Genomic DNA, 27,300 nt, shown 5'->3' with positions numbered 1-27,300 from the left:
GAAAAAAATAAAAATAATAAAACTTCCTTTAAATGGAAAAACTACCCTTCTCCCTACAGATCGAGTTGTGCCTCCTTCCTTCATCCGCAAGCTGAAAGACACCAATGCTGTCTCGGGGGCCTCTGTGGTTTTGGAATGCAGGGTCTCTGGTTCAGCTCCCATTTCAGTTGGCTGGTTTCTGGATGGAAATGAAATTGTTAGTGGGCCTAAATGCCAGTCCAGCTTCTCGGAAAATGTCTGTACTTTGAATCTGAGCTTATTGGAGCCCTCCAATACGGGCACCTACACGTGTGTGGCCACCAACGTGGCTGGATCTGACGAATGCTCTGCAGTTCTGACAGTGCAAGGTCAGTGCGCAGAGCTTGGGTGGGTCAAGTCCTCCAAGATCTCTTCCACAAGACTCAGTGCCCGCCTTGCATGGAGTTTCTTTGTTTTTTCTTTTTCAGTCTTAGTTCCCTCTCTTGCAAATGGCAAAAGCACTTCTCACTTGGATTTCTTTTTTTTCTCTTCCTTTACCGCTCCCTCTTGGGCATCTAGAACCTCCATCTTTTGAGCAAATCCCTGATTCTGTGGAAGTTTTGCCTGGAACGAGCCTCACATTCAGCAGTGTCATTAGAGGCACACCTCCTTTCAAGGTGAAATGGTTTAGAGGCAGCAGTGAACTGGTGTCTGGGGAGTCATGCAGCATCTCTCTGGAAGGTCCTGTCACAGAACTGGAGTTGTTTGAGGTGCAGCCCTTGCAGAGTGGAGACTATTCTTGCCTGGTTACCAATGATGCTGGCAGTGCTTCCTGTACCACGCATCTTTTTGTGAAAGGTTCACTCTTTTCTCCAATTTATGTATCTTTCAGTGTGTTTCTAAGTCTTCGCTAGAAGATGTCAATTTTACCCACATTTGCTTCTCCTTATAGAACCAGCCACCTTTGTGAAGAAGTTGGCTGATTGCCATGTGGAGACAGGAAACCCCATAGTTCTCGAGGCCACGTACACTGGCACCCCTCCCATCTCAGTGAGCTGGATGAAGGATGAGTACCTTCTTTCGCAGTCTCAGAAATGCAGTATTACCATGACAGAAAAGTCTACAATACTGGAAATTCTTGACAGCACAATAGAGGATTATGGAGAATACAGCTGCCTGATAGAAAATGAGGCTGGTCAAGATATTTGTGGAGCTCTGGTGTCTGTCTTAGGTGTGTTGACAGTTACCTCTTCCTTGATCTTTTTTCTTTCTTTTAAAGCATCCTCTTTTACTTAGCATAATTGATTGATTACCATCCTTTGTACCTTAGAACCACCTTATTTCATTGAACCTCTGGAACATATGGAAGCAACCATTGGAGAACCTATTACTTTACAATGTAAAGTGGATGGAACCCCAGAAATTAGAATTGCTTGGTATAAAGAACACACAAAACTACGATCAGCTCCAGCATATAAAATGCAATTCAAAAATAATGTTGCCTCCTTAGTAATCAACAAAGTGGATAATAGTGATGTGGGAGAATATACGTGCAAGGCAGAAAACAGTGTGGGGAGTGTTGCTTCTTCAGCTGTGCTTGTCATCAAAGGTGATGATGGTTTTGCTTAACAAATCTTGCTGTGTGTTGACATATTCATTTTCTTAAAAACATCAACATTTTAATGGATTAAAATGTGCTGTGGATGTTCTCTCATAAATAAAGATTGTCTATAACTTTACAGAGCGCAAACTTCCACCTTCCTTTGCAAGAAAACTGAAGGATGTCCATGAGACTCTTGGTTTCCCAGTCGCACTGGAATGTCGCATCAATGGCTCAGAACCTCTTCAAGTGTCTTGGTACAAGGATGGGGTACTTTTGAAAGATGACCCCAATTTGCAAACATCTTTTGTTCATAATGTAGCAACTCTTCAGATTTTGCAAACAGACCAGAGCCACGTTGGTCAGTACAATTGCTCAGCTTCTAATCCTCTTGGAACTGCTTCATCCAGTGCTAAGGTCATTCTCTCAGGTGAGTTGCTCATCACATTAATTGCCCCCCTCATTTTAAAGCAGTTTCCCTGCTCCAGGCCACCAAAGGACTAGTGCCATTTAGTTTCTGTCCCATGTCTGGGAACAGGAAAATTGAAGTTACCATGTTGGTCTGCATTCTTTTCAGAACACGAAGTGCCTCCTTTCTTTGATCTAAAGCCAGTATCAGTAGATCTTGCTCTTGGAGAAAGTGGTTCTTTTAAATGTCACGTCACTGGAACTGCACCAATCAAAATCACTTGGGCCAAAGATAACCGAGAGATTCGGCCTGGAGGCAACTACAAGATGACTTTGGTTGAGAATACTGCCACTCTGACTGTTCTCAAAGTAGGCAAAGGAGATGCTGGGCAGTACACCTGCTACGCGAGCAATGTCGCTGGAAAAGACTCTTGTTCTGCTCATCTGGGTGTACAAGGTACTTGTTACAATAGAGCATGAAGATGCCTTTTTGTCCTCTCAATGTCTTCAAACATAGGAAGAAGGAGTGCTTGAAAGTTATGTTTATGCCCATGGCCCAGTGATTAGAAGTGATCAAGTGGCTCCAGGGTCTTTCAAACAAAGTCAAGTTTTTTAAATTCTTATTTAAAAATATATAAAATTAGGAAAGCATAGAGTAAAAGTCTATTTTCATAGACTAAAGTAGAGACTAGAGAGAAAATAAACAAAAAAACATTTTTTAAAATTGCAAGAAATCCAAGTTTGAAATTATCTTAGAACCAATAAAGAAGTTATTTCAAATAACTTATTTTCTATAATAGTAAATTAATGGATTGTGTTCCTCTAAGTGATAGCAGATCCCAAACGACCAAGTGTTTCAAGAGTCAGATTAATTATCTTGATTTATTTTCTTCCACCAGCCATACTTAAATAGTAGTGGAATAGAGGGACTAGGGAGTACCTCTGTATCTGCCATTAGAAAGGGCAACCAATTCTTCCAATCTTATGTCAGTGGTTGCTATTGTCAGAAATTAAATACTAAACTCAAAAACTGCTTGTCTAACTCATGAGAGCATTTTGAAAGGTTTTTGTGGTGGTGACAATTATAAATAACTTGAAATTAAAACGCAATTAGATTCAGTCCATTTATTCTATGACATATCTGATCTTTTTTTTATCTTTCTAAGAATGAATTTTTTGCTTCAGTTCATGAAGAAAGTGTTGCTGACCCCACTTCAAAGGGAAACTATTAATGTATACTTCTCAAATTGAGAGGTGTTTATTTAAGGCCTTTGAAAGAAAGTAGAACTTAAAAGATATTAAGATAGCTAACCCAATTTTGCTATACTGGTTCTTCACTGTACAAAACTGCTCTCTTTGCAGCCATTAGAAATAGGCAGGCCTCCACTAGTTCAATAACACAATAATCAGGCTCTGTTATCTCCTGTGAAACTAAGAGTGTTTCCACCAACAAATAAGTGCTTTGCCTTTGTTCTTGTACTAAAGAAGTGATTCTTTTGGTGGAAAGAGGAATGCAAAATAGTATTAATATATTTCCCTTCCTCTTTTTGCAATATATTTAATGGGAATGCCTATAAAAATAAATGTATTTTATTTTAGGAATTGTCTATTAAGGCTTCACTTAATAATTCTTTCTTGAATTGCATAAAATGAATTTGTTTTCCAGAACTAAAGACCTCCCCATTTGAAAGAGATTTTTTTTTTCTTTCATCTAGAATTTATGTTCCTTTCCATCCCTTATGTTGTGTTTTTTCCCTTGGTTCCATAGAACCACCCAGGTTCATTAAGAAGTTAGAGCCTTCCCGAATTGTGAAACAGGATGAATACACAAGATATGAATGTAAAATAGGAGGGTCCCCAGAAATCAAAATTTTATGGTACAAAGACGAGACTGAAATTCAAGAGAGCAGCAAATTTAGAATGTCGTTCCTTGACTCGGTGGCGGTGCTGGAAATGCACAACCTCAGTGTGGAAGACAGCGGGGACTATACCTGCGAGGCTCGCAACGCAGCAGGCAGTGCCAGCAGCAGCACTTCCTTAAAAGTGAAAGGTCAGCGCTCACTCTTCCTTTGTGTTTTTCACAATAGCCTCCTCTCTGGTTGTTCTTTCAATTCCCTGTTTGACTCTCCATCAATGTCTTAAAATGCTTAAAGTATACAATAGAAAACAGCAAGTGATGTTTTTCTATTCCTGGAAAATCAATTCTTACTTATAAGCAACTGCTTACAATATCCAACCTAATTTCCCTGTTTTCCTCTAATTCTAGAACCACCCATTTTCCGCAAAAAGCCTCATCCCATTGAGACACTGAAAGGGGCTGATGTTCACCTCGAGTGCGAGCTTCAGGGTACTCCTCCATTTCAAGTGTCTTGGCATAAAGACAAGAGGGAACTTAGGAGTGGCAAGAAGTACAAGATAATGTCTGAGAACTTCCTTACAAGTATTCACATCCTGAATGTCGATGCAGCAGATGTTGGGGAATACCAGTGTAAAGCCACCAATGACGTGGGCAGTGACACGTGTGCTGGCTCCATCACTCTGAAAGGTTAGCATGACTTCCTTCTCTCATGCTTATGATTTGCCTCCTAATGTTAATGCTCTGCCACCCCTGAGCTATGTTGCCCAGTCCTTCATCACAAGCCATCTCTTCTACTTTTCTCTTTGTTCTTTCCAAGTTCTTCAATGTTTAGTGTGTATTCCGTCTCTAAGTCCTACCAAATGTCCTTCTAGACAGTCTTTCCAGTAGGTTTTGACTGGATGTAGGAAGCTAGATGACAAGTTGTTCAGCTCTTTCAATTACCTACAAACTGTTGTGCTCCTGTTCCCATTCACCAGAATGCCTCTAATTAAGAATGGAAATTTACTATCACTAACTTGAATCCTAGCATTCAGGACTAAAGAAAATACTGTAAACCCACACACTTTAAATCTTTGATTTACTTCTTTTTATCAGCACCACCAAGATTTGTGAAGAAGCTCAGTGACATTTCCACCATCGTTGGTAAAGAAGTTCAGCTGCAGACGACTGTTGAAGGAGCTGAGCCAATTTCAGTGGCATGGTTCAAAGATAAGGGAGAAATTGTTAGAGAAAGTGACAACATATGGATTTCTTATTCAGAGAACATTGCAATCCTACAGTTTACAAGTGTGGAAACAGCCAATGCTGGGAAATATACCTGTCAGATCAAAAATGATGCTGGCATGCAAGAATGCTTCGCCACATTATCCATTCTCGGTTAGTACAAATAGGATATTCCATGAACATAAGGCAAATGCATGCCAGTATCTGTGTTTTCTTTTGTTTGTTTTTATTTGATTTTAAAATTTGGATGCAATTTACATCCCATTCCAGAGCCTGCAGCAATTGTGGAAAAGCCAGAAGCCATCAAAGTTACCACAGGTGATACCTGCACCTTGGAGTGCACCGTCACCGGCACACCTGAACTGAGTACTAAGTGGTTTAAGGATGGAAAAGAACTGACAAGTGACAGCAAATACAAAATAAGCTTTTTCAACAAAGTATCTGGTCTTAAGATTATTAACGTGGCACCCAGTGACAGTGGGGTATACAGTTTTGAGGTGCAAAACCCTGTTGGCAAAGACAGCTGCACAACCTCAGTTCAAGTTTCAGGTTGGTAGACTGGGTTTTTGTTTTACTGTAATTTTGATGCTTTATATATGGGAAACTCCATCCCCTGCAGTGTCGCATGATACTGGCATCCTCTGAATCTGCAAAATGAGAAGGAAAATGTATAGAGTCAAAAGAAAACCAAATTCAAAATTTATAATTCTTTCTTTTGGCAAAACTCCCCCAACTCAGGGTGCTATAGGTAAAACTTAATCCCTGGATACACATAAAGTGGTCTTCTATTTTCACATATACTGGAATAATTCACTGATTCTCAAGACTTTCATTGTGTGAGCCCCAAGGGAATTCTTTGATATGCTCACAAAAGAGCCAAATAGATATAGGGATTTCTTTGATATGCTCACAAAAGAGCCAAATAGATATAGGGATTTCCACCAAGATGACAATAATTCTCTTCTGAAATCATTTTATAACTGATTTCCTGTATTTGTTTATTTCTTTTTTTTTTTTAAATCATATTCAGATCGAATTATTCCTCCTTCATTCACAAGAAAACTGAAAGAGACTAATGGTCTGTCTGGTTCCTCGGTTGTAATGGAATGCAAAGTCTACGGATCACCTCCTATCTCTGTCTCCTGGTACTATGAAGGAAATGAGATCAGCAGTGGAAGGAAATACCAGACCACCCTAACAGATAACACTTGTGCTTTAACTGTGAACATGCTGGAAGAATCAGACGCTGGTGACTACAAGTGTGTAGCAACAAATGTGGCTGGTTCTGATGAATGCAGTGCTCCTTTGACTGTGAGAGGTCAGTTTAAATACAGCAAAAACGAACTGCATTTCCTAATTTATTCAGTACTTTATCATCAGAATTCAAAAATATTTCTGGTACATGTTTTTGCTTTTTTTTTTTTTTAGAACCACCATCTTTTGTTCAGAAACCTGAACCCATGGATGTTTTAACTGGAGCTAACGTAACTTTCACAAGTATCATAAAAGGAACACCTCCTTTAAGTGTCAGCTGGTTCAAAGGTAGCAATGAAATAGTTCCAGGGAGCAGATGTAATGTGTCTTTGGAGGATTCGGTTGCTGAACTGGAGCTATTTGATGTGGATACATCACAGAGTGGTGATTATACCTGCATAGTTAGCAATGAAGCTGGCAAAGCTTCCTGTACAACACACCTTTATGTAAAAGGTTTGTTTACTATTCTGCATACATACATACATACATACTATTCTGAAATATACATCAAGTAATACATGTTTATCTTTGTGTAGAGGTGTTTGATTTCATATTTTCAATTTGTTTCCTATAGCCCCAGCCAAGTTTGTGAAGAGGCTGAATGATTACAGCATAGAGAAAGGAAAGCCTCTGATCCTGGAGGGCACATATACTGGAACTCCTCCCATTTCAGTTACATGGAAGAAGAATGGCATAAATATAGCTCCTTCGCAGAGGTATAACATAACCACAACAGAGAAATCTGCAATCTTGGAGATTCCAAGTAGCACAATAGAGGACGCAGGACAATACAACTGCTACATTGAAAATGCTTCAGGAAAAGATTCCTGTTCTGCACAAATATTAATACTAGGTTTGTTATGGTTGCACATCCCTTTTTTATGCAATAGAATCATTCTGACATATCCCTTCATAACCAGTTCTCTCTCTTGGTTGCAGAACCACCGTATTTTGTAAAGCAGCTAGAGCCTGTCAAGGTGACTGTGGGAGATTCTGCCTCTCTACAGTGCCAACTCGCCGGGACCCCTGAAATCGCTGTATCCTGGTATAAAGGGGATACAAAACTGAGACCCACTACTACCTACAAAATGCATTTTAGAAACAATGTGGCTACGCTGGTTTTCAACCAGGTCGGTGGTGATGACAGTGGAGAATATATCTGCAGAGCTGAAAACAGTGTGGGAGAAGTTTCTTCATCAACCTTCCTTACAGTTCAAGGTGATTGCATCATTTTAAAAAATGAATGCATTTATGTTTCTTTTGAACAAGATTTAAAATACTGAGAGAGGACCTTATTTTTAGGAAAATTTTTCCAAATGCAATTTTTTCTGCTTATGTAAGTCCCTATCCATAATTAACAGCTTATCTTTTCTCAAGCTTTTACAGAGAAATAATTAAATCTTCAATTGTAAGGATCATATAATCATTTCTTTCTATCATTAAATGTTTGAGAAAAATGAATGACTACATTTTTAAGATTCTACCCCATGAGTGTGTCCTTCAAATTGTTGGAACACAGTCTTAAAAAAGATAATGAGGACCAAGCTTCAATCAATTTTTCTGTTGATTTACAATATTTTTTTTTTGCACCTGCTACACATTAGGGTGGTCTCAGAGAGAAACTTTTGTTCCAACAGTTAACAGGCTCTTCTGTCTCCAAGTTTAATTCAGGATATGTTAATACCTCCTCATAGCTTTATAGAAATCCTATTATCTCTAGAACAGTAATTATGAGAATCAATAAATTTGAAATGTCCAGAAGGGCTCATTAGTCTAATCCTGTTCCTACAGAGCAAAAACTTCCACCATCATTTTCTCGACAATTACGAGATGTTCAGGAAACAATTGGACTGCCGGTTGTTTTTGAATGTACCATCAATGGATCAGAACCTATCTCGGTGGCTTGGTATAAAGATGGCAAGCCATTGAAAGATGGCCCAAATGTACAAACATCATTTTTAGATAATGTAGCTACTCTCAATATTTTTAAAACAGACCGAACCCTTGGTGGCCAGTATTCCTGCACAGCAACAAATCCTGTAGGTTCTGCTTCTTCAAGTGCCAGACTCATTCTCACAGGTTTGTAGACTCGTAAACTACTTTCTGTTTCCATCGTTAAAAAATTTTAAAGACCAACACAAAAAGCATCACTATTTGTGTAAATTGGGACAGTTCAGTTATGGAACATGACACCTTGTCTTTCTGCTCTCCTCACAGAGGGGAAGAACCCCCCTTTCTTTGACATCCCCCTCTCCCCCATGGATGCTGTGGTGGGAGAAAGTGCATACTTCGAGTGCCACGTTACCGGCACACAACCCATAAAGGTCAGCTGGGCCAAAGACAACAGAGAGATCCGAAGTGGAGGAAACTACCAGATTAGTTTTCTGGAAAACAGTGCTCACCTGACAATCATGAAAGTAGACAAAGGAGACTCTGGACAGTACACCTGCCATGCTGTGAATGAAGTAGGGAAGGACTCCTGCACAGCTCAACTGAACATCAAAGGTATTGTTTATTTTGCGTGTGGTCCAACAAAATGTAATCATTTTTTATTCTAAGGGTAGAGCTTTTATTAGGACAAGTGCAATTTAGGATAATTTTTTTAAACAAATGATATAAAAGTGTTTAAGAGAAAATTTTTTTTCTCTAGAAAAGTGATCTTTTAAAATCTTGATTTCTCTAAAAATTTATAGATCCTAATAACCCTAAAACCACCCACCCTACCCCCTTTTCCTTTTTTACAAATATCTGCCTCTGTAAATGGTTATGTTATTTTTCTCACCCATTTATAAATGAGAGAACAATTTTAAATATGCCTGTGAAAGGAGGTTGAAATATTGAAGAACATACATTTATTTCTAAGTGAAACAACATTGATTTCTACCTGAAAAATGTAACTTCTTTTTCTTGAAATGCCCCTTTTTTGTGACCTGATTCTGAATTCTACTTTCTTACAGAGCGGCTAATCCCACCAAGTTTCACTAAAAAACTCTCAGAGACAGTGGAAGAAACAGAAGGGAATTCTTTCAAACTTGAGGGCCGTGTGGCTGGTTCTCAGCCTATAACTGTGGCTTGGTACAAAAATAATATAGAGCTCCATCCAACTTCTAACTGCGAGATCACATTCAAGAACAATGCGCTCCTGTTGCACGTTAAGAAGGCAGGCATGGGTGATGCCGGTCTGTACACGTGCAAAGTGTCCAACAATGCAGGCTCTGCTCTGTGCACATCTTCAATCATCATCAAAGGTTCGTTCTCTTCATAGTCCCAACATGTCATGTATTTCTTCACTGCCCACCCTCTAGCCATGTGCATTTCTTCTGACATATCAACCAAATCTAGTAACAGATTCAAATACACTTGACTTTGAACAACACAGGTTTGAACTCCAGGGGTCCACTGACACACAGAAGTGCTGTGGGTTCAGCACTCCTAGATCCAACTAACCTGGAATGTCAGTTGATTGAATCCTCATATTGGGAACCCTCAAATATATGAAGCAATGACTATGAAGGACCTCAGCATCCAGGGATTTTCTATTTGCAGTCAGCCCACTCCATCCTCTACCAAAGGATGAATGTACTTAAATTTGGGGGAAGTCAAGAGTTATACAGAATTTTTAACTCTAAGGGATTGGCACACCTAACCCATGATTTTTTCAAGGGACAACTGTATACATGCTTTAATTTCTTGAAGTGATTCTATATATGTTTACTAATTATATATATATTATATATATAGTTTGTAATTCAATTGCTTAGCCCAGCAAAGTAAGCCACAATAGACTAAAATCTTAGCTTGTAAATCAAATCCTATAATTCTCTCAGGCAATTAGAAGTCTGTGCCTGCTCTGAAATTCATGCACAAGTGACATATAAATTTTATGAAGCACATTTATTTTTTAAATTTTAAATTTCATCATTGAATATTGCATAACTTGGCTTATTATAAATTATATCACATTCTAAACATTCTCTTTTCTAACTGTATTTCTAAAGGATTATTATTTGACATATGTTGTCCAAAGCTTTTAACCTGAAAATGAATATTAATCATAAAGCCTTCATACAAAAGGATAAAATTTGCCAAAAAAGAAATAAGGTGTGTAGAAAGATATTGGTTATCATTATGGAAGATACATTAAGGTGCATATTTATGGCTGTGGCAATGAAATGACTATTGTTTATGAAGATCTCACTTCATCCAGATAACTATGGTGCAGACTCATCAAAATGACTTCACAAAGTAACATTTTCAAGTAGCTTGGAATTAATTACCATCTCTGATGATCTAGTTGTCCTTTCCCAGATGCACTGATAATAAGTTAATATCATTAAAAGATGAATATCATTAATAAGCTACTTTATTGAATTAACTTAAAATATAAATTTCATCACTCCTTTAATGGGTTTTAAATACACTTAGTTTTAGAATGCATTTAGTAAAATGAAAAATGTATTCTTAACAGTGACATATTCATGACTTAAATCTTTGATAGTTTTGTCATTGAGTAGATAAACACTTTCTATAGAATCCTGAGGTTATTTATAAAATATTTTAAAAGACTAGATATCACAAATTTTATACTTTACAATCATGCATTTTGCTTTATTCTTGTGTCTAGGTCTCAGAATCATTGAATAAAATCACTACATAAGCCTGAGTTGTACATGGCCTTCCTGTCATGTTATTTGTATCATCTTCATTGGTTTTCAGTTGAACACTGAGCTTCAGTTCCTAATTCCTTTGAATTTTAAACAATCCTATAACTGTACTAAATAGCTAAAGATGAACATCGGAGAAAATTACATATCAAGATGGGGGCTCATAGATTACACAAATGTTGGCTTTCTTTCCCAGAGGGTTTCAATAATTGCTTTTCTACGTGAGCAGAATTCCCTACTAAGCTCTTAGTTTTTAGGGTTCAGTGAAAATACAGCCAGAAGCAGGTTAAGGAAAATCAGTAGTATGCTATGTGGCACAGAAGTTTCTGGTAAATGCCAGTGCAATGTTTGCAGTGCTTAATGAGGACACAGATGCTTGGGTGATTTATGGGTAGCATGGCATCTGTTCTTTGCTTATTTTTAAACATTTATCTTTTTTTATCCAACAAATATGTCTATTGCCTTCATAGAGGAATCAGGCATGTGATCCCATTTTACTACAGCAACCAATATGACCTGTTAAAGGGAAAATTTATTTCTTTTCCATCATTTTATACTTTTTCCTCTTTTATGTTTCTCATGAAAATACCTTTTTTAATTCCAGAACCTAAGAAGCCACCTGTGTTCGATCAGCACCTTTCTCCAGTAACTGTGAGTGAAGGGGAATTCGTGCAACTCAGTTGCCACGTCCAAGGATCAGAGCCCATCAGGATCCAGTGGTTGAAAGCTGGCAGGGAAATAAAGCCTTCAGACAGATGCAGCTTCAGCTTTGCTAACGGGACCGCTGTGCTGGAACTCAAGGATGTTGCTAAAGCAGATTCAGGAGATTATGTGTGTAAAGCTTCAAATGTGGCTGGAAGTGACACTTCCAAATCAAAAGTGACCATTAAAGGTACAGACACTTCAAACTACACCTACCTCAAAAGTATTATTCAGATAAAGTCAACTGCTCGAGTTTATTTGCTTATGGCAGTTTTAAATAAGAATATAATTTGGTTTTTAGAAATAACAGCTTTCAATTTGCAGCCTCCTTATTATAATTGAAATATTTGGCAATTTAATATAAATGCAATAACTACTATTGTAGTTTAATGTAAATGCAATAACTACTAAAATGCAATAACTAATGTAAATGCCTAAAACTACCCCTAGTTCACCATCATATTTCTTGGGCCTCTTTTCACCATACCCAAGAAAGTGTAATTAAATGAAATTCAAAAAATGATACTGTAATAATGCGGTATAAGGTAGCTTAATGTCTTAGTCTTAGAGGAACTCTATATAACAAAGTCAAACCTATAAAAACAGATCTGCGATATGACCCAGTAATTCCACTCCAGGCATCTACCTGAAAAATTCAAAAATACTAATTTGAAAGGAGACTTGCACTCCTGTATTTATTGGAACTCTGTTTACAATAGTCAAATTATGGAACTAACCTAAGTGCCCCAAAACAGATGAGTGAATTAGGAAGATGTAATATATACATACAGTGCTATGGCAATCAAAAGGAGATAAATTCATGCCACTTACAGCAACATGGTTGGAGCTGGAAGGGATTATGCTATGTGAAAGAAATCAGAAGGAGGGCCTCCTTGGTAGTACAGGGGTTAAAGTCTCAGCGCTATCAAGCTATCACCAGCCACTATGGCATGAATTCGATCCCTAGCCAGGAAACTAACCCACATGGCACAGCAGACCTCTCCTCACTTGCCTCCTGCTCCCCTCAGCAGTGCAATTCAGTAGATCCACCTGTTCTGCTTCTCCACTCTGCCTCTGGTGAATCCTCTCACCCCCTCACACCTCTGGTCTATATCCCAGTTCTAGAGAAACAAAACTAAAGGGCAGTAAAGACAAACTTAAAAACTAACCCTTGAAAGCTGAGTACAGAACTAAGTCGCCCAGGGTGGGGGACAGGTGAGAACAGGGAAGGAAGCACAATGGACAATGATGGTGGACTGTGGGTGATCTGGTGGCGGTGGGCTCCAGTGGCCATACCTGACTGGAGGTGGGGGGGGCTGCACGTTAGCTCAATTTTAAAAGTAAATAAATTCATTAAAAAACAAAGTAAAATGTAGAAATACAAGATAAAGTGCTGCTAATAGCTTCAACTAGTTCTGTAATCTATTGTCATATAAAGTGAGCTCTAGAGTGCATATTTGTGAGGCTGCAACGCTCTTAAAGCTTCTTTTGCATAGGGAATTATTTATTGCATTGAAGCTAATTGTGATAATAAAACATGTAAATTTGTTTTTTTAGATAAACCAGCTGCGGCCCCAGCAGCTAAGAAAGCAGCAGTAGAAGGGAAGCTCTTCTTTGTATCAGAACCTCAGAGTATCAGAGTCATAGAAAGTAAGTACTTCATGAAAAGTACATGTCCATCTATTTTAGGCATTTTGTTACTGCCTTAATTTCAGAGAAGCAATTTTGGAAAGTTAAATTTTTCATTAATATGTTTTTGTCATTCCTTAGAAACTACTGCAACATTCATTGCAAAAGTTGGAGGTGATCCAATCCCAAATGTTAAATGGACAAAAGGGAAATGGAGACAGCTGAACCAAGGAGGTCGCGTTTTTATCCACCAAAAAGGCGATGAGGCAAAGCTGGAGATTAGAGACACCACAAAAACTGATTCTGGATTATATCGCTGTGTTGCATTTAATAAACACGGGGAAATTGAAAGTAATGTTAACTTACAGGTGGATGAAAGGAAGAAACAAGAGAAAATTGAAGGAGATCTCAGAGCAATGCTGAAAAAGTAAGTTCAATGAAGCACTACACTTGGTAATTTTCCATTCTCAAAAGAGCTCTCTCAAGAAGCATGCACTCAATTGTTTGGGGAAGTATGGAAACTAGACTTTTGGTAATCAATATTCTGGTGTTAATTTATAAATTCTGTATACCTGAAACATATGTAATGTTATAAACCAATGTTGCGCAATTAAAAAAAAGGATAGGTGAGCCATCCCCTCCAAGTTTCAGATTATGAAAGAGCATAAACACATCGGCATTTTAACACAAACTATATTTTGTTAAAACATAGTTTTAACACATGCTTTGGATATAAGTGAGTGGTTTGTTAAGATAGGGTTTTGAGAATAAGATAATTTTTTATTAAAAATTTAAACAAAAAGTTATAGCCTCTACAGAAAGTTGTGTATGTCTAGATATTCAATTATTGTCTTTGTCTCTTTCTGGGTATGATTTTTGATGTACTGGGTGGTTTTCTATTTTAAACATTTCCCAAAATTACCCGTAATTTCAATAAATTTATGTTTAACATAATTACTAATTTTAATTTCCATATCTCTACCAATGCTTCCCATTACTGCTGCTATTTTTCCTTGATCTTTGATTAGGCTCTTTGAAAAGCTTACAAAACTCTTCCGTTATGCTTTCCTTTCTTAAACTCTTTGTTATTACTTTTTGAGTATTTCTTAAACTCTTTGATCAAATTTCTCCTTGTAACAATTGTCCAATAACTCCTTGTAACAATTGTCCAATCTTAATCCACTCCATCACCAAACCCACATTTTTTTTTATTTCACAGTTGAGGATAGAATTATTTCTTGAATAAAGACACAAATATTCCTCTGTGAGAAAGAAACTCAATGACACCAATCTTTGAATGGTGATAGGTAATTCAAAATAAGTAGAAGACAAATGACTTAAGTTTGTTTTTTGATTCACATAGGGCTCCAAGTTTAAAGAAAGGATCTGGGGAAGAAGAAGAAATTGATATTATGGAACTTCTTAAAAATGTTGATCCTAAAGAATATGAAAAATATGCTCGTATGTATGGAATCACTGACTTCCGGGGTCTTCTTCAAGCATTTGAACTGCTAAAGCAAAGTCAAGAAGAAGAGACACATAGATTGGTATGATCTTTTATATACAGCATCACCTTTAAAAATTCACATTTGAAACATCTAATATGTGCCTTTGAATTTCCATACTCTATAGTTGTATGAGATCAGTTTATATAACCTAAGCCACATTAAGAATGAAAGTTGAACATAATAATGCATCCTCTGATTCAAATTTTATGTCATGTATACTACTCATTTTTTTTCTCCTCAGGAAATTGAAGAAATAGAGAAGTCAGAGAAAGAAGAAAAAGAATTTGAGGAACTTGTATCATTTATCCAGCAAAGGCTGTCACAGACAGAGGTAAAAATAAATTTTTCTGATAATAAAATAAACAACTTATTGTTGGAAATGTATGGGTTGGAACAACTCACATATTTTAATACTTTATTTTTCTAGCCTGTCACTCTGATCAAGGATATTGAAAATCAGACAGTTTTAAAAGATAATGATGCTGTGTTTGAAATTGACATTAAAATTAATTATCCAGAAATCAAGCTCTCTTGGTACAAAGGAACTGAAAAACTAGAGCCCAGTGACAAATTTGAAATAAGCATCGATGGTGATAGACACACACTCAGAGTCAAAGACTGTCAACTAAAAGATCAGGGCAATTATAGATTGGTGTGTGGTCCACATATCGCTAGTGCAAAACTGACTGTAATTGGTAAGTACAGAAAGTTTTATAAAAAAAAAGTGTCAAATTAATTTACTGTTGAGCACATCTATGTGTGGTATTGAATAAATTTGCATTGTATGTTCGAACAGAGCCTACTTGGGAACGACATTTGCAGGATGTTACTTTGAAAGAAGGCCAGACTTGCACCATGACTTGCCAATTTTCTGTGCCAAATGTAAAATCTGAATGGTTCCGAAATGGCAGAATTCTTAAGCCCCAACCGAGATACAAAACGGAAGTGGAACACAAAGTCCACAAACTGACCATTGCAAATGTCCGAGCAGAAGACCAAGGGCAGTACACCTGCAAATACGAAGACCTTGAAACATCAGCAGAGCTCAGAATTGAAGGTGGGTGAAAGAGTCCAGCTGCAGTTATGACAGTGGAGGCCAGGGCACGATGTGTGCAGGGGATGTGGTGTGCAGGGCCCCTGCAGCCCACAGCCATCAAACAGACCCCAAGAGAACCCCCTTGCCTCATTTCCCAACATACACACTCATAGACTTCACCTATACTTCAAAATTCATACAAAACCAAAAGGGAAATATTCACATAAATGCCAATCTTCTATATAATTTTTTAAGGTTTATTTATTTATGCACACAAGAACCGGGGTACAGGCCAGAGGTGCAGAGGGTGAGAAGATCAATTAGATCTACTGAAATACACTGCCGAGGGAACCAGCAGGAGAGTGAGGAGAGGTCTGCTGCACTGTGTGGGTTGCTCCCTGGCCAGTGGGGGTGGGTGGGGATTAAACTTGTGTTGCAGTGGCTGGATAGCTTGATAGTGCTGTCTTTAACCCCTGCACCACCAGGGAGGCGCTCTTCTACATAGTTTTTTTGGGGTTTTGTTTTGGTTTTTTACCAGAAGCGGTTTTCACTCTAAGACATGACTTTCTATTAAATTCCAGAATTTTACTGAAGTCCATGGTTCTGATTCCTAGAAAGCAATCTTGGAAAAACCAGATTTCATGGCTATCTCCCCTGACTAGGAGCTGATTATCAGAATTGATTTCATTGTATAGGAAGCTTTATAGATATAATTAATAATTTGATAATGTGATTAGCAACTATCTTTCAAAAATAAGTATCTCCTCTGAGGATTATATCCCAACCTTCTGAATCTGAAATTAAGTAAAATTTCAGGATTTAGGAACAATAATATTTCCTTTCTAATCCTTTCATTGGATTCGCTCTCTTATGACCCCATTCTTGGAGTGCAGTGAGCAACACTCTGGCTACAGGCAGCATCTGCCACCATTGCTGTTGCCCATTTATAGATGTTGAAGTACAACTAAAGGACCTTTTACTTTACATAGACATTTCAGCATCTCTGACTCAGTGACTGATAATACTTAAACTTCAAAAACTTTAAATGGTTTCAAGTAAAGTTGAAAGTTATCTTTTAAAAAATAATGGCATATTTCTGATATGATCCTTTAAAAAGAAAGTTCACCAAAGTACATCTCACATCTAAGTTGTCCATGATGCTGTTATCCGTTGATCTGAAGATACAATTTTGCAGAAAGAGCCTCCACTCCGGCTCCTGCGCCTCCTAAACACCCCTTCAATTTCCAGTGGGTGGGCTCCTTGTGCATGCCCACAGACACTCACAAACCAGGTTTCAAAACTCTTAAAAGTGAATCCTCTGAAATTAGACAGGTACATTTCCTATTGAGTTTGAACACCAAATTATTTTATGGAGGAAAGAATTTCAACAGGGAATAAATAATAACCTTAAGATTAAATTTCCTTATTTTGAACCCCACCTCCCATTTCATTAACATTTTTTAAGTTTGCTTTGACTTTTGAGTTGTAAGGACCTTTGACTGCTGCCTTCATGAAAATATTTTAAAGATTCTCCAGGATTTCTTTGCACTTTCTAACACTGAGTCTGCAGGAATACAATGAAGTGTTAGGAAATTTCTTTTGTTACTGATACAAAGAAGAGCATTTTCTTCATGGTTTAGATTTTCAGTCTATTTCTGCTATTTTCCCTTGGATTAAAAGAAGATGAGAACTTTAAATATCTGAGATTACAGTGACAGCAACTCCTCCCCATGCAATCTAACATTGAACCCTCTTTGTATTTAACAGCTGAACCAATTCAGTTTACAAAGCGCATTCAGAACATTGTGGTGAGTGAGCATCAATCTGCCACCTTCGAGTGCGAAGTGTCCTTTGATGATGCCATTGTGACATGGTACAAAGGACCAACAGAACTGACTGAGAGCCAGAAGTACAACTTCAGAAATGATGGTCGCTGCCATTATATGACTATCCACAATGTGACCCCCGATGATGAAGGTATTTTAATAGATAGTGTACCTATGAATATATAATTGAAACCATGTTTTACTATATATTTCTATCTTACTTTACAACTATACTTTGTGATTCTATACAGAATATATTTTTAGGGAAGATAATTCTAAATAAATGCATACTACACTTAAATAATGGAGTGTTATTTACAAATGTGTGAGAACAAGATTTCGATGATTCTTTTCCTTAGGTGTTTATTCAGTAATTGCTCGACTAGAGCCAAGAGGTGAAGCAAGAAGCACAGCAGAGCTGTACTTAACAACTAAAGGTCAGAAAGCACATTAAAACTACATTGCAATCTGTGAAATAAAGTGACCTTCCCAGGTAATTCTAAACCCCAAAAATATCTTTTTTCTTTTGCAGAAATCAAACTTGAAATGAAGCCTCCCGGTAAGTTTTTTAAAAAAAAAAAAAAGATGTTTGCTTATACTACATTCAATATAATTTTGTAAATGATAGAAGCCAACTAAAAGGTTTTAAACTATTATTTTTTTAGTAAATTATTTTCAACAAAATAATACAAGTAGTAGGCTTTGTGAATTTGGAAAATTAGATATAAAGAGGTCTCATTCAACTGACATTCTGTATTGTGCCAAATGGTGTGGCCATTGACCAAAGCAGATTTTCACAGGGAATAAACTTGCCTATGTGGTTGCATGCAAAAGAATCCTAATACCTTTTTGTCTATATGTTAGATTCCACTACTGTAAATGCCTGACAAGTCAGGCACATCTTAATTGTCTAATAAATATTTGTTTCCCTTTCCTCTATGTCTTCCTTTCCCTCATCATTAAATGTCCCTCTCCAGATATTCCTGACTCAAGAGTTCCAATCCCGACCATGCCTATCAGGGCAGTACCTCCAGAAGGTAAGTCCTACCACCACACCTGGGCTTGGCACATCAATACTCTATTCCTATGCCAAACCATAGCACTGAGTCAGAATAGATCCTTCCATGTCACTTTCTTCACTGTGTAATTAAAAACCTAGACAAAAGAGTAGTTGCAACTGTGAATACATGCTGTTTTCATTTGAATACCTTTAAAAAGTACTGAAAGAAATGCGTGAGAATTCAAAATAGGAAATAAAACCATGGTAATGATGATAGCATTTATTTTTTCAGAAATCCCCCCTGTGGTTGCTCCTCCAATCCCTCTGTTGCTACCAGAGCCTGAAGAAAAGAAACCACCAGCAAAACGCATTGAAGGTATTACATATCATCTTCCTAAACATCAAAATACAGTTTCAACAATTGCAGACCTGGAAAATGTTTGATGTAACACGTTAGCCCTCTAGTGCTCAACATATTAAATTGCTCTTCAAAATGTAAATTATTTGTTCTTAAATGTCATCTAACTAATGTGTGAGACTTGTGCCTAAAAGTCTGAAAATCATCAAGCAAATAGAATATGATTCTTAAAAGTCTTTTTTCTAAATAAGTCACTTAATCTTTAACTGCAAACAGAATGTTTCATGTTTTGCTAGTACTACCTGTAACAATAAAATAATGGAATCAATTTCTAGTGAGACACATGGAAATAAACGATACTAGCTTATAGTCAAGTTGCAAATTACAGTTTGTGTTTTTTCACAACTATAATGTTAACTACTGTTTAAATTTTACTACTAGCTTACAAAAGCATGATTTAGAATATCTTTAATTTTAGCTAAGGAATGAGCTCACCAATAAGGAGCTCTTGAATATGCCAGGGAATTGCCCCTCTCAAATATTTCAATAGGGAAATTGTACTGTTTGTGACCCAAAACTGCTTAACTAAACAGGTAACAGAATGCCTAGAACATTCTAAAGTTCCTGTAAATTAGAATTGCTGCTAGAATTCTCCCAACACCATGGGGGGGGGGGGAATTCTACATGCCAAAGTTACATTTTTCCATTCCAAGTCAACGCGACTGGAGAACTTTCAAGGTTTTGTCATGCTTATGCCTTAATATCTGCCACTGTCAGTGTCAAAACTTGAGTGATTTTTCAGTCTCAGGAGAAATTCAATTTTAAAAAAATCTTCTGGTTTTGTGACTAACACAGTGTCAGTAACAAAGAAAAGTATTTTTTAAACTTAAAGAAAGAGGTTAAACATAGTTTATCACTTCTGGTAGAGAGGAACAAGAATCAATAGCCATAAATTGGATTTCTATTTATATTTGCCAGGAATAATAATCTATTTTAATGAATGATTCATTCTTTGCTAGTGTCTATGGCTAAGGATGAGCACTCACTAGGCAATCTGAGAAACTAAATCTTATTTAAAAATTAAAAAGTGTTGTTTATCCATGAATACTAGGAGCCAAATCAAATTTTGATTAAGGGTCATGATCGAGGTCAGCAACAAGGAAAGAAACCTCCCACAATACACCATTTACAGGATTTTCATTTAGTAAATCATTTAGTAAGTGATACAAAAATGAAAATATCTACCTCTTCTATTTATCATGTCATGTAGCCTCAATCTTAATGTCTTGAAAACTTTAACTCTTAGGAGGCATAAAATCCATAAAGATGTAATACACAGTCCATATTTTATCTTGCTTCAAGAAGTTCTCTGCATTCTAGTCCAAGATCTTTCTGAATATTTTGTAACAATGTGCGGAGCCTCTTGTTGCCATCAACACATAAGAAAAAAATAAAATATTTCAATAAAACTATTGGTTTCTGGAAAACCTTAAGTTATTGACTTCTGACATCTTATTTTTTTTAGTGACCAAAAAAGCTGTAAAGAAAGATGCCAAAAAGATTGTTGCAAAGCCCAAGGAAGAGCCACCTAAAGGTATTATAATGAATTAATCAAAACTCAATCATAAAGCTTTTCTCTTTGTTGAAATGCTTAAACCCTAAGTGATGCAGGGTGGAGGAAGGGTAAGACTTTGAACTCAAAAAATGGAACCTCTCCCTTCATTCACTCTCACCCTCTGTAAGTCAGTCCTTACATTCTCTTTCTCAGTTTTCTTTTTTCCCCCTTTTCTTTTCTCCTGTGCCTGTCTGCACATGGCATCCAATGGCTACCCCAGAGAGTTCTTCTTCCCTGTGGATAGTGAAGGCATTGCTTTGTAGAAGGCTCTTCTCTCTGGTTCAACAGTCGGCCCTGGCCAAGTCACATCAAGGGCAGATGCAGATGCCAAGTAGCTGCTCCAGCCCAACTCAGCATCTTTCCTGCTTCATTTTAGATAAAAGTTTATAGCAGAGGAGGAAACAATCTTGTTGAATAAGAGTTTATTCAAGTCATTTTTACAGTATTCTGGAAGGTTTTTTTAAGAAGAAGATTAGATAACTAAATTTAAATAAACAATTTTCTACATCAGTCTAAGATCAGCCAACAGCAACCTCCTAAAACAAGAATGCAAGAGGGCAAAGCGTTCTGAGACATTTTACTGAGACATTTTTTCTGGGTGGTCATTGTGAAATATACAGAAAAAAAAGGAGTTCAAAAAGCATGGATATCTTATGAACTTTAAAGTTAATCATTAAAAAAATTGAAAAAAATGTTTAACAATGACTATGTTGAATATTCTCCTATGTTAATATAAATTATTTTATATCAACCTGAACTAGAATCAAACTTCAGCCTTTCTGCATTTTAACTAATCTGGTATTGTATCACATTTCTGGTTAACTAAATGTGGAAAGTCTAAAAACATTGGTATATTAGTACTAGCTATAGATTATACAAATGACTAACAAGAGTAGAAAGAACTAGTAAACATTAAACAATGCATAATCTAAAAATAAATGTGTATGTTATGTTTTTAAAGTTCCAGAGGTTGCCAAGAAGCCCCCACCTCCTACTGCCTTAATTCCAGCAAAAGGTAAATGAAAAAGAAATTATTAAGTATCTTTATTCTATTTCTTTCTGAGATTGCATCACTGTCATTTTTAAACATTAAGCTTTTAGTTTATTGTAAAGTTGTAGAGTCTCCTCTGCTATGTTTAAGTAAACATTAGAAATTATGTCTACTTACTGTTTCCATCTCTGGAAAGGAGACCCAGGCAGATGCTTAAACATTAGTGCAATGCACACAGGAAAAAGAGTGGCGAGGACTAGAAATAGACAGACCACCTATTTCTACTTGTTAGCTACACATTTCAGTTATAGCTTACAATAAATTTTAAGGATCACGTAAATAATGTTAACCTTACAGATTTTTTTAAGTTGTTATATAAAAGTAACTCATTTATTAAACTTAACAGTCTCAATTGACTGTAAAACATGTAGCTTTAAAATCAGAAATGTTTCAGGGCCTCCCTGGTGACACAGGCAGTTGAGTGCAGCGCTGTGAAGCTGTCTGCAGCCTCTGCAGTGCAGGTTCAATGCTGGCCGGCCGGGGGGATAACCACATGGCTCAGCAGACCTCTCCTGTCTGGCCCACTGCTCCCCTCAGCAGTGTATTTTAGTTAGTCTGCCTGTTTATTCCCCGCTCTGTCTCTGGTGAATCCTCTCACCCTCCCGCACATCTGGCCTGTACCCCTGTTTTTGTATGCATGAATAAATAAATCTTTTAAAAATCAGAAATGTTTTTGAAAGGATAATTGGACATGTAAATAGAGGCTAACTGCAGAAATTAAGTATAAATCCCATTAGATGATCAAATATTGAAATAGTTCGAAACTAGGAATTTTGAAACTGAAGCTCCAATAAAACAATGGAAGATGTATCCATTTACTATTTACTTAATGTCATTTTGTTCACACTGGAAAATCCTCAGATTAAGAATAGAGTGCATCTTGCTACTCATTATTGTGTTTCACAGTCAATATAAATTTAAATGGAACCAATACAAAGAAAACTAAACAAATTACCAACATAATGTTGAGCTCTGAGAAACTGATGCCATTTGACCACACAGACTATTGTTTAGTGATGTAATTTATTAAAATAATGAAATTAGCTAATATAATCTTATTTTATATCTATTCATTTATTTTAGCTCCTGAAATAATTGATGTATCCTCCAAGGCTGAAGAAGTAAAAATAATGACCATAACCAGAAAGAAAGAGGTTCAGAAAGAAAAGGAAATGGTGTATGAGAAAAAGCAAGCTGTCTATGAGGAGAAGAAACTTTTCATAGAATCTTTGGACGAACCTTATGACGAACTGGAAGTAGAACCATATACAGAGCCATTCGAAGAACCTTATTATGAAGAACCAGATGAAGACTATGAAGAGACCAAGGTAGAAGCTAAAAAGGAAGTTTATGAGGAATGGGAAGAAGATTTTGAAGAAGGGCAACAATATTATGAAAGGGAAGAAGGTTATGATGAAGGGGAGGAAGAGTGGGGGGAGACTTATCAAGAAAGAGAAGTTGTTCAAGTTCAAAAGGAGGTTTATGAAGGTATGTAAATTGGGTGACAATTTTTCTCTTTTTTTTGACTTTGCATAGTTCATTATATCTTCCATGTTATTAACTTGATTTGCAATGGATATGAAATAGAAGAAATGACATTTCATTTTTTTAAGTTTAGAAATCTTTAGAAATTTAATCTTTAAGACTTAATCTTCATTTTTTTCAGTTACTTCCAGTTTCGACATTTTAAGTTAAATCACTTAGTCATATTATCAAGACTATACTCCAAAAGCTATTTTCTAATGCAGAGATCAAGTTTTATTTTTACTACCTTGCTGCATCTCTGCTTGATCCTGCTTTGTAATCATCCAGCTCCTGGAATCATGTTAGCAATAAAGATCCCCAATATAATACTTTATACAATTATATACTGTCTTTACTTATTTCTTTTGTAATTGTGCAACCCATTAGAACATACCTAGTTAAGCATGTCTTCTTATTCACATCTTCTTTAAAGAATCACATGAGAGAAAAGTTCCAGCAAAAGTACCTGAAAAGAAAGTACCAGCTCCTAAAGGTATGTAATTGGAATTATTTAAATAAGTCAAAGCACCAACATCATCATCATGGCTTGTTTGGCAAAAATGTATGATCATCATTTCAATCCAATAGGCACAACTTCTTCTGTAAACTTTATTGTATCAATGATTTTTTGCTAAGAATATCTATTTAATTCATTTAATTTAAAAAAAATTAGAGAAAGATTGTTATGGCAAATATAAAATAAAATACAATATATTTTAAGTACAAAGACTTGTACTTGAAGTCCAGAACATCAAGCTTGTCTCTCTCTAAAAATATTCTACATATATCTGCACAGATATATACATACATATGTATATATAATATAAATAGAGAGAGTATTTTAGTAGACATTCTAAAACTGCTGCAATTTTTTTAAAATGTTTGCAGTCGTAAAGAAGCCCGTAGTCGAAAAAATTGAAAAGACTTCTCGAAGAATGGAAGAAGAAAAAGTTCAAGTCACCAAAGGTATTATGATTTATTACATTTCTAGAACCATGTACCCAATTCATATATTTATTGAGATATACTCATATGCTAGTTATTTATATGGTCATCTAAACTAAGTTTGTATTTTGTACAAAGTCATATTCTTCACAATACAAATATATCTGTACATATTTTTTAAGTACCCGAAGTTTCAAAGAAGATTGTCCCACAAAAACCGTCCCGGGTTCCAGTGCAGGAAGAAGTTATTGAAGTAAAAGGTACACATCTTTGTCTTTCAGCTACAAGTGCTAAACATTTTTACTGTTTTACCGCATGTGTGGATGTGTACATATATTACTAAACAATTCACAAATTAGAAATTACCAAGAAAAAAAACATTCTTACATAGTCTACATTTTAAGTTCAGTTGAATATATGCATAATTTAAGTAAATGATAATATTCTGTGTCTTTGTAATTTTCCTTTTAAATTACGTAATTTTTTAACATAAAGAGGATTTTGTATTTAACGAGTTGTCTTCTTTCTATGCCATACATTCCATGGCATATAATATTCCCCACCCCTTCATTTATATGACTAGCCCTTAACAGATTCAGAAAAGCGCCATATCAAGTGTGAAGAAGTTGTGTCTATTTGATTCCCATTTAATAATATCTGATAAAAGCTGCATGGGTTGTTTGTAGCTCAAAACACCATGGTTTCTTGTCAATGCAAAATTTGTTCTCAAGCTTTACTAACCCACTCATTCTATCTAAAGACTTAATTATAGTATCTGACCTATGTATTTTATCTGCTATCTTGTCCTGGAGAAGAAAGTACTAATATGAAACACTCTCTTTAAAGTACCAGCTGTGCATACCAAGAAGATGGTTATTTCAGAAGAAAAGATGTTCTTTGCTTCTCACACAGAGGAAGAGGTGTCAGTCACAGGTATAGGAAAATTTGAATATGAGGCCCCAAATGGAAGGGCTTTAGATGGATATTAATCCTTCTTCTTCTTACCTAATTTGTGTTTATGTAGGCGTATGTTGCCTTATTATTTTCTGTCATCTCTTCATTTCACTTCTGTCTCTTTTAATTCATATTTCAATATTCTTTGTAAATTACAGTTATCACCCACCATATGACATGCCCAGAAATTAATTACTTAATTATATTTTTAAATTTTAATTTAATAATAAATGCATTTTTTAAGTCCCTGAGGTACAAAAGAAAACTCATGTTGAAGAGAAAATTCATGTTGCTGTTTCCAAAAAGATTGAACCTCCACCTAAAGGTATTAATCAATCATTCTAAGTTTAAAATCTTTTAAGAGTTCTATAATAAGCATCTGAATACAATCATATTGATATTAAATTTGGTCACAAGGTCAGCGAATCTATAGCAATTATGTAAAAGACATAATGAGGGGGGATGGAAGGACTGTGAAGAGGGCACAGGAGAGAGAAATGAAAAAGAATAGAGGCTCTGGTCCCTGCTTCAGGGAGCTGACACTCTAGTGACCAGCTATGTGGAAATAGAAATACAGTCACCTGGACACAGCTCAGCCCAGCTCACCTGGCCTGCTCACCTGATGGTTAGGCTTTCAGGAATTCTTTGGCCTAGCAGTTTAACACCCCCATGATTAAAAAAAAAATTATATAAACTTAGAATTAAGTAAATTACTTCAAAAACTATGACAATAAACCTTCAGTAACTCACTGCATTTTATTACTCTATTTCTGAGGATGCTTGCGTCAATTATATCTGTGTGGTAGAAAGGCAGCATGATGGCAGGCTATTCTGCTTCTCTTGCCAACGCTGCCACCATAACATCATGGTCGGTACCTTAGTAGGAAGGCATCTTCACACCATCATGAAATGGGAAATTGGCAGCAGGTACAGATGAGGACTCTGTCCCCGTCAAATAGTTTAACACTTAAGATAAAATTGATCAATCAATCAATAAAATAATATAATACAGTTGTTCTAATGCAGGTGCTTTATAAAAGTAACGTTTCTTATACTGGTGCCTGGGAAACAGGCAGACACCTCCAAGGATGGGGTTCTCTTACCTATTCCTAATTTGAGGTGAATAACCACCACCACATTTTCTAATTAGCCATTCATCCATTTTCCTTCACCCTTATATCTAATATGTACTTTCCGTGCACTGTAGCATAAAAAGGCAATGTCTACTCTTTATTTAATTCTATATCTTACATATATGCCTTATTGTCAAGGGACAGTCTCTCAAATACGGTGTATTTTTTTAAGTCCCTGAGCCACCTAAGAAACCAGTCCCAGAAGAAGTGGTCCCTGTTCCTGTTCCTAAAAAGGTGGAACCCCCACCAGCCAAAGGTAGAATAGTTCTGAAAACAAATTCTTCATATCTGTCTTCTTGTGTGTCCTATGGGAAATGCGTTATAATGAAATAACATCTGTAAATCATTTGTGATATATTTAATTCCGTGTCTGTTGATTTCATTAATTTGTAGTGGTGTATTATTAAACAAGTACCAATAACATGTTTTGAAACTTGTATACTTTGATACTTTTTGACTCCACACATGCTGGTTGGGTTTTTACTTCATGTAATGTATGTAATGTCTCCATGTCATTGCCGTCTTTTACATACATTTCTGTCACAAGTAGAGCATATTAAGTTGCTTCCTAAATTCTTCCAATCTTACTGAGGATTTATGATTTAATGTAATCTTAAGTGTCTGAGAAGGAGACTTGAATTCTAAACATTGTTTCAACAATGTTACCTTTAAAGTTCCTGAAGTTCCCAAGAAACCTGTGCCAGAGGAGAAAAAGCCAGTTCCTGTTCCAAAGAAGGAAGCTGCTGCTCCCCAAAAGGTACACCGAAACTGATCATAGGGAAACTTTGCCCCAAATGCAAGTCCTTTGCTTTAGAGAGTCTTCAATCGACTGTGCTCTTTGTTTTGTGTCTTTTACATGCTCCCTGGGCTTTGCAATTGTTTGTCAATGTAGAGGTTGTACTCTTGATATGCATGATTTATGATAGCCAACATTTCAAAGGCACTACCAAAAGGTGTGATTAAAAGAAGTAAACTATGGCAAGCTGCCATCTTAAAATTTTAATACCTTGCCTCTCTTAGAAAATGAAGAAATATTTGTAAAACATGTTTTCT

The 27,300-nt window shown here is 36.4% G+C and overlaps 1 protein-coding gene across 1 annotated transcript in view; it reads left to right on the top strand.

Annotated features, from left to right (window-relative positions):
- Nucleotides 1-27,300, top strand: part of TTN (titin) — a 282,533-nt gene that overhangs the window by 99,903 nt on the left and 155,330 nt on the right. The window contains exons 79-117 of the mRNA XM_054699459.1: nt 60-347; nt 538-816; nt 911-1,189; nt 1,289-1,567; nt 1,701-1,988; nt 2,136-2,423; nt 3,735-4,016; nt 4,233-4,511; nt 4,920-5,201; nt 5,319-5,597; nt 6,079-6,366; nt 6,477-6,755; nt 6,877-7,155; nt 7,242-7,520; nt 8,094-8,381; nt 8,520-8,807; nt 9,260-9,550; nt 11,571-11,858; nt 13,226-13,318; nt 13,439-13,724; nt 14,661-14,844; nt 15,047-15,136; nt 15,233-15,500; nt 15,602-15,862; nt 17,609-17,818; nt 18,027-18,104; nt 18,200-18,226; nt 18,645-18,704; nt 18,960-19,043; nt 20,551-20,619; nt 21,602-21,655; nt 22,775-23,179; nt 23,649-23,708; nt 24,104-24,181; nt 24,343-24,420; nt 25,007-25,093; nt 25,359-25,439; nt 26,420-26,503; nt 26,922-27,004. Coding sequence (XP_054555434.1) covers nt 60-347; nt 538-816; nt 911-1,189; nt 1,289-1,567; nt 1,701-1,988; nt 2,136-2,423; nt 3,735-4,016; nt 4,233-4,511; nt 4,920-5,201; nt 5,319-5,597; nt 6,079-6,366; nt 6,477-6,755; nt 6,877-7,155; nt 7,242-7,520; nt 8,094-8,381; nt 8,520-8,807; nt 9,260-9,550; nt 11,571-11,858; nt 13,226-13,318; nt 13,439-13,724; nt 14,661-14,844; nt 15,047-15,136; nt 15,233-15,500; nt 15,602-15,862; nt 17,609-17,818; nt 18,027-18,104; nt 18,200-18,226; nt 18,645-18,704; nt 18,960-19,043; nt 20,551-20,619; nt 21,602-21,655; nt 22,775-23,179; nt 23,649-23,708; nt 24,104-24,181; nt 24,343-24,420; nt 25,007-25,093; nt 25,359-25,439; nt 26,420-26,503; nt 26,922-27,004 — 7,823 coding nt within the window. The remainder of the gene's footprint in view (nt 1-59; nt 348-537; nt 817-910; nt 1,190-1,288; nt 1,568-1,700; nt 1,989-2,135; nt 2,424-3,734; nt 4,017-4,232; nt 4,512-4,919; nt 5,202-5,318; nt 5,598-6,078; nt 6,367-6,476; nt 6,756-6,876; nt 7,156-7,241; nt 7,521-8,093; nt 8,382-8,519; nt 8,808-9,259; nt 9,551-11,570; nt 11,859-13,225; nt 13,319-13,438; nt 13,725-14,660; nt 14,845-15,046; nt 15,137-15,232; nt 15,501-15,601; nt 15,863-17,608; nt 17,819-18,026; nt 18,105-18,199; nt 18,227-18,644; nt 18,705-18,959; nt 19,044-20,550; nt 20,620-21,601; nt 21,656-22,774; nt 23,180-23,648; nt 23,709-24,103; nt 24,182-24,342; nt 24,421-25,006; nt 25,094-25,358; nt 25,440-26,419; nt 26,504-26,921; nt 27,005-27,300) is intronic.

Source organism: Talpa occidentalis, unplaced genomic scaffold, assembly GCF_014898055.3.
Source record: "Talpa occidentalis isolate TD23 unplaced genomic scaffold, MPIMG_talOcc4v2.1 talOcc4.3, whole genome shotgun sequence".
Lineage (NCBI taxonomy): Eukaryota > Metazoa > Chordata > Mammalia > Eulipotyphla > Talpidae > Talpa > Talpa occidentalis.
Note: the sequence above shows the minus strand (reverse complement) of the source record. Positions and strands in the feature narration are given on the sequence as shown.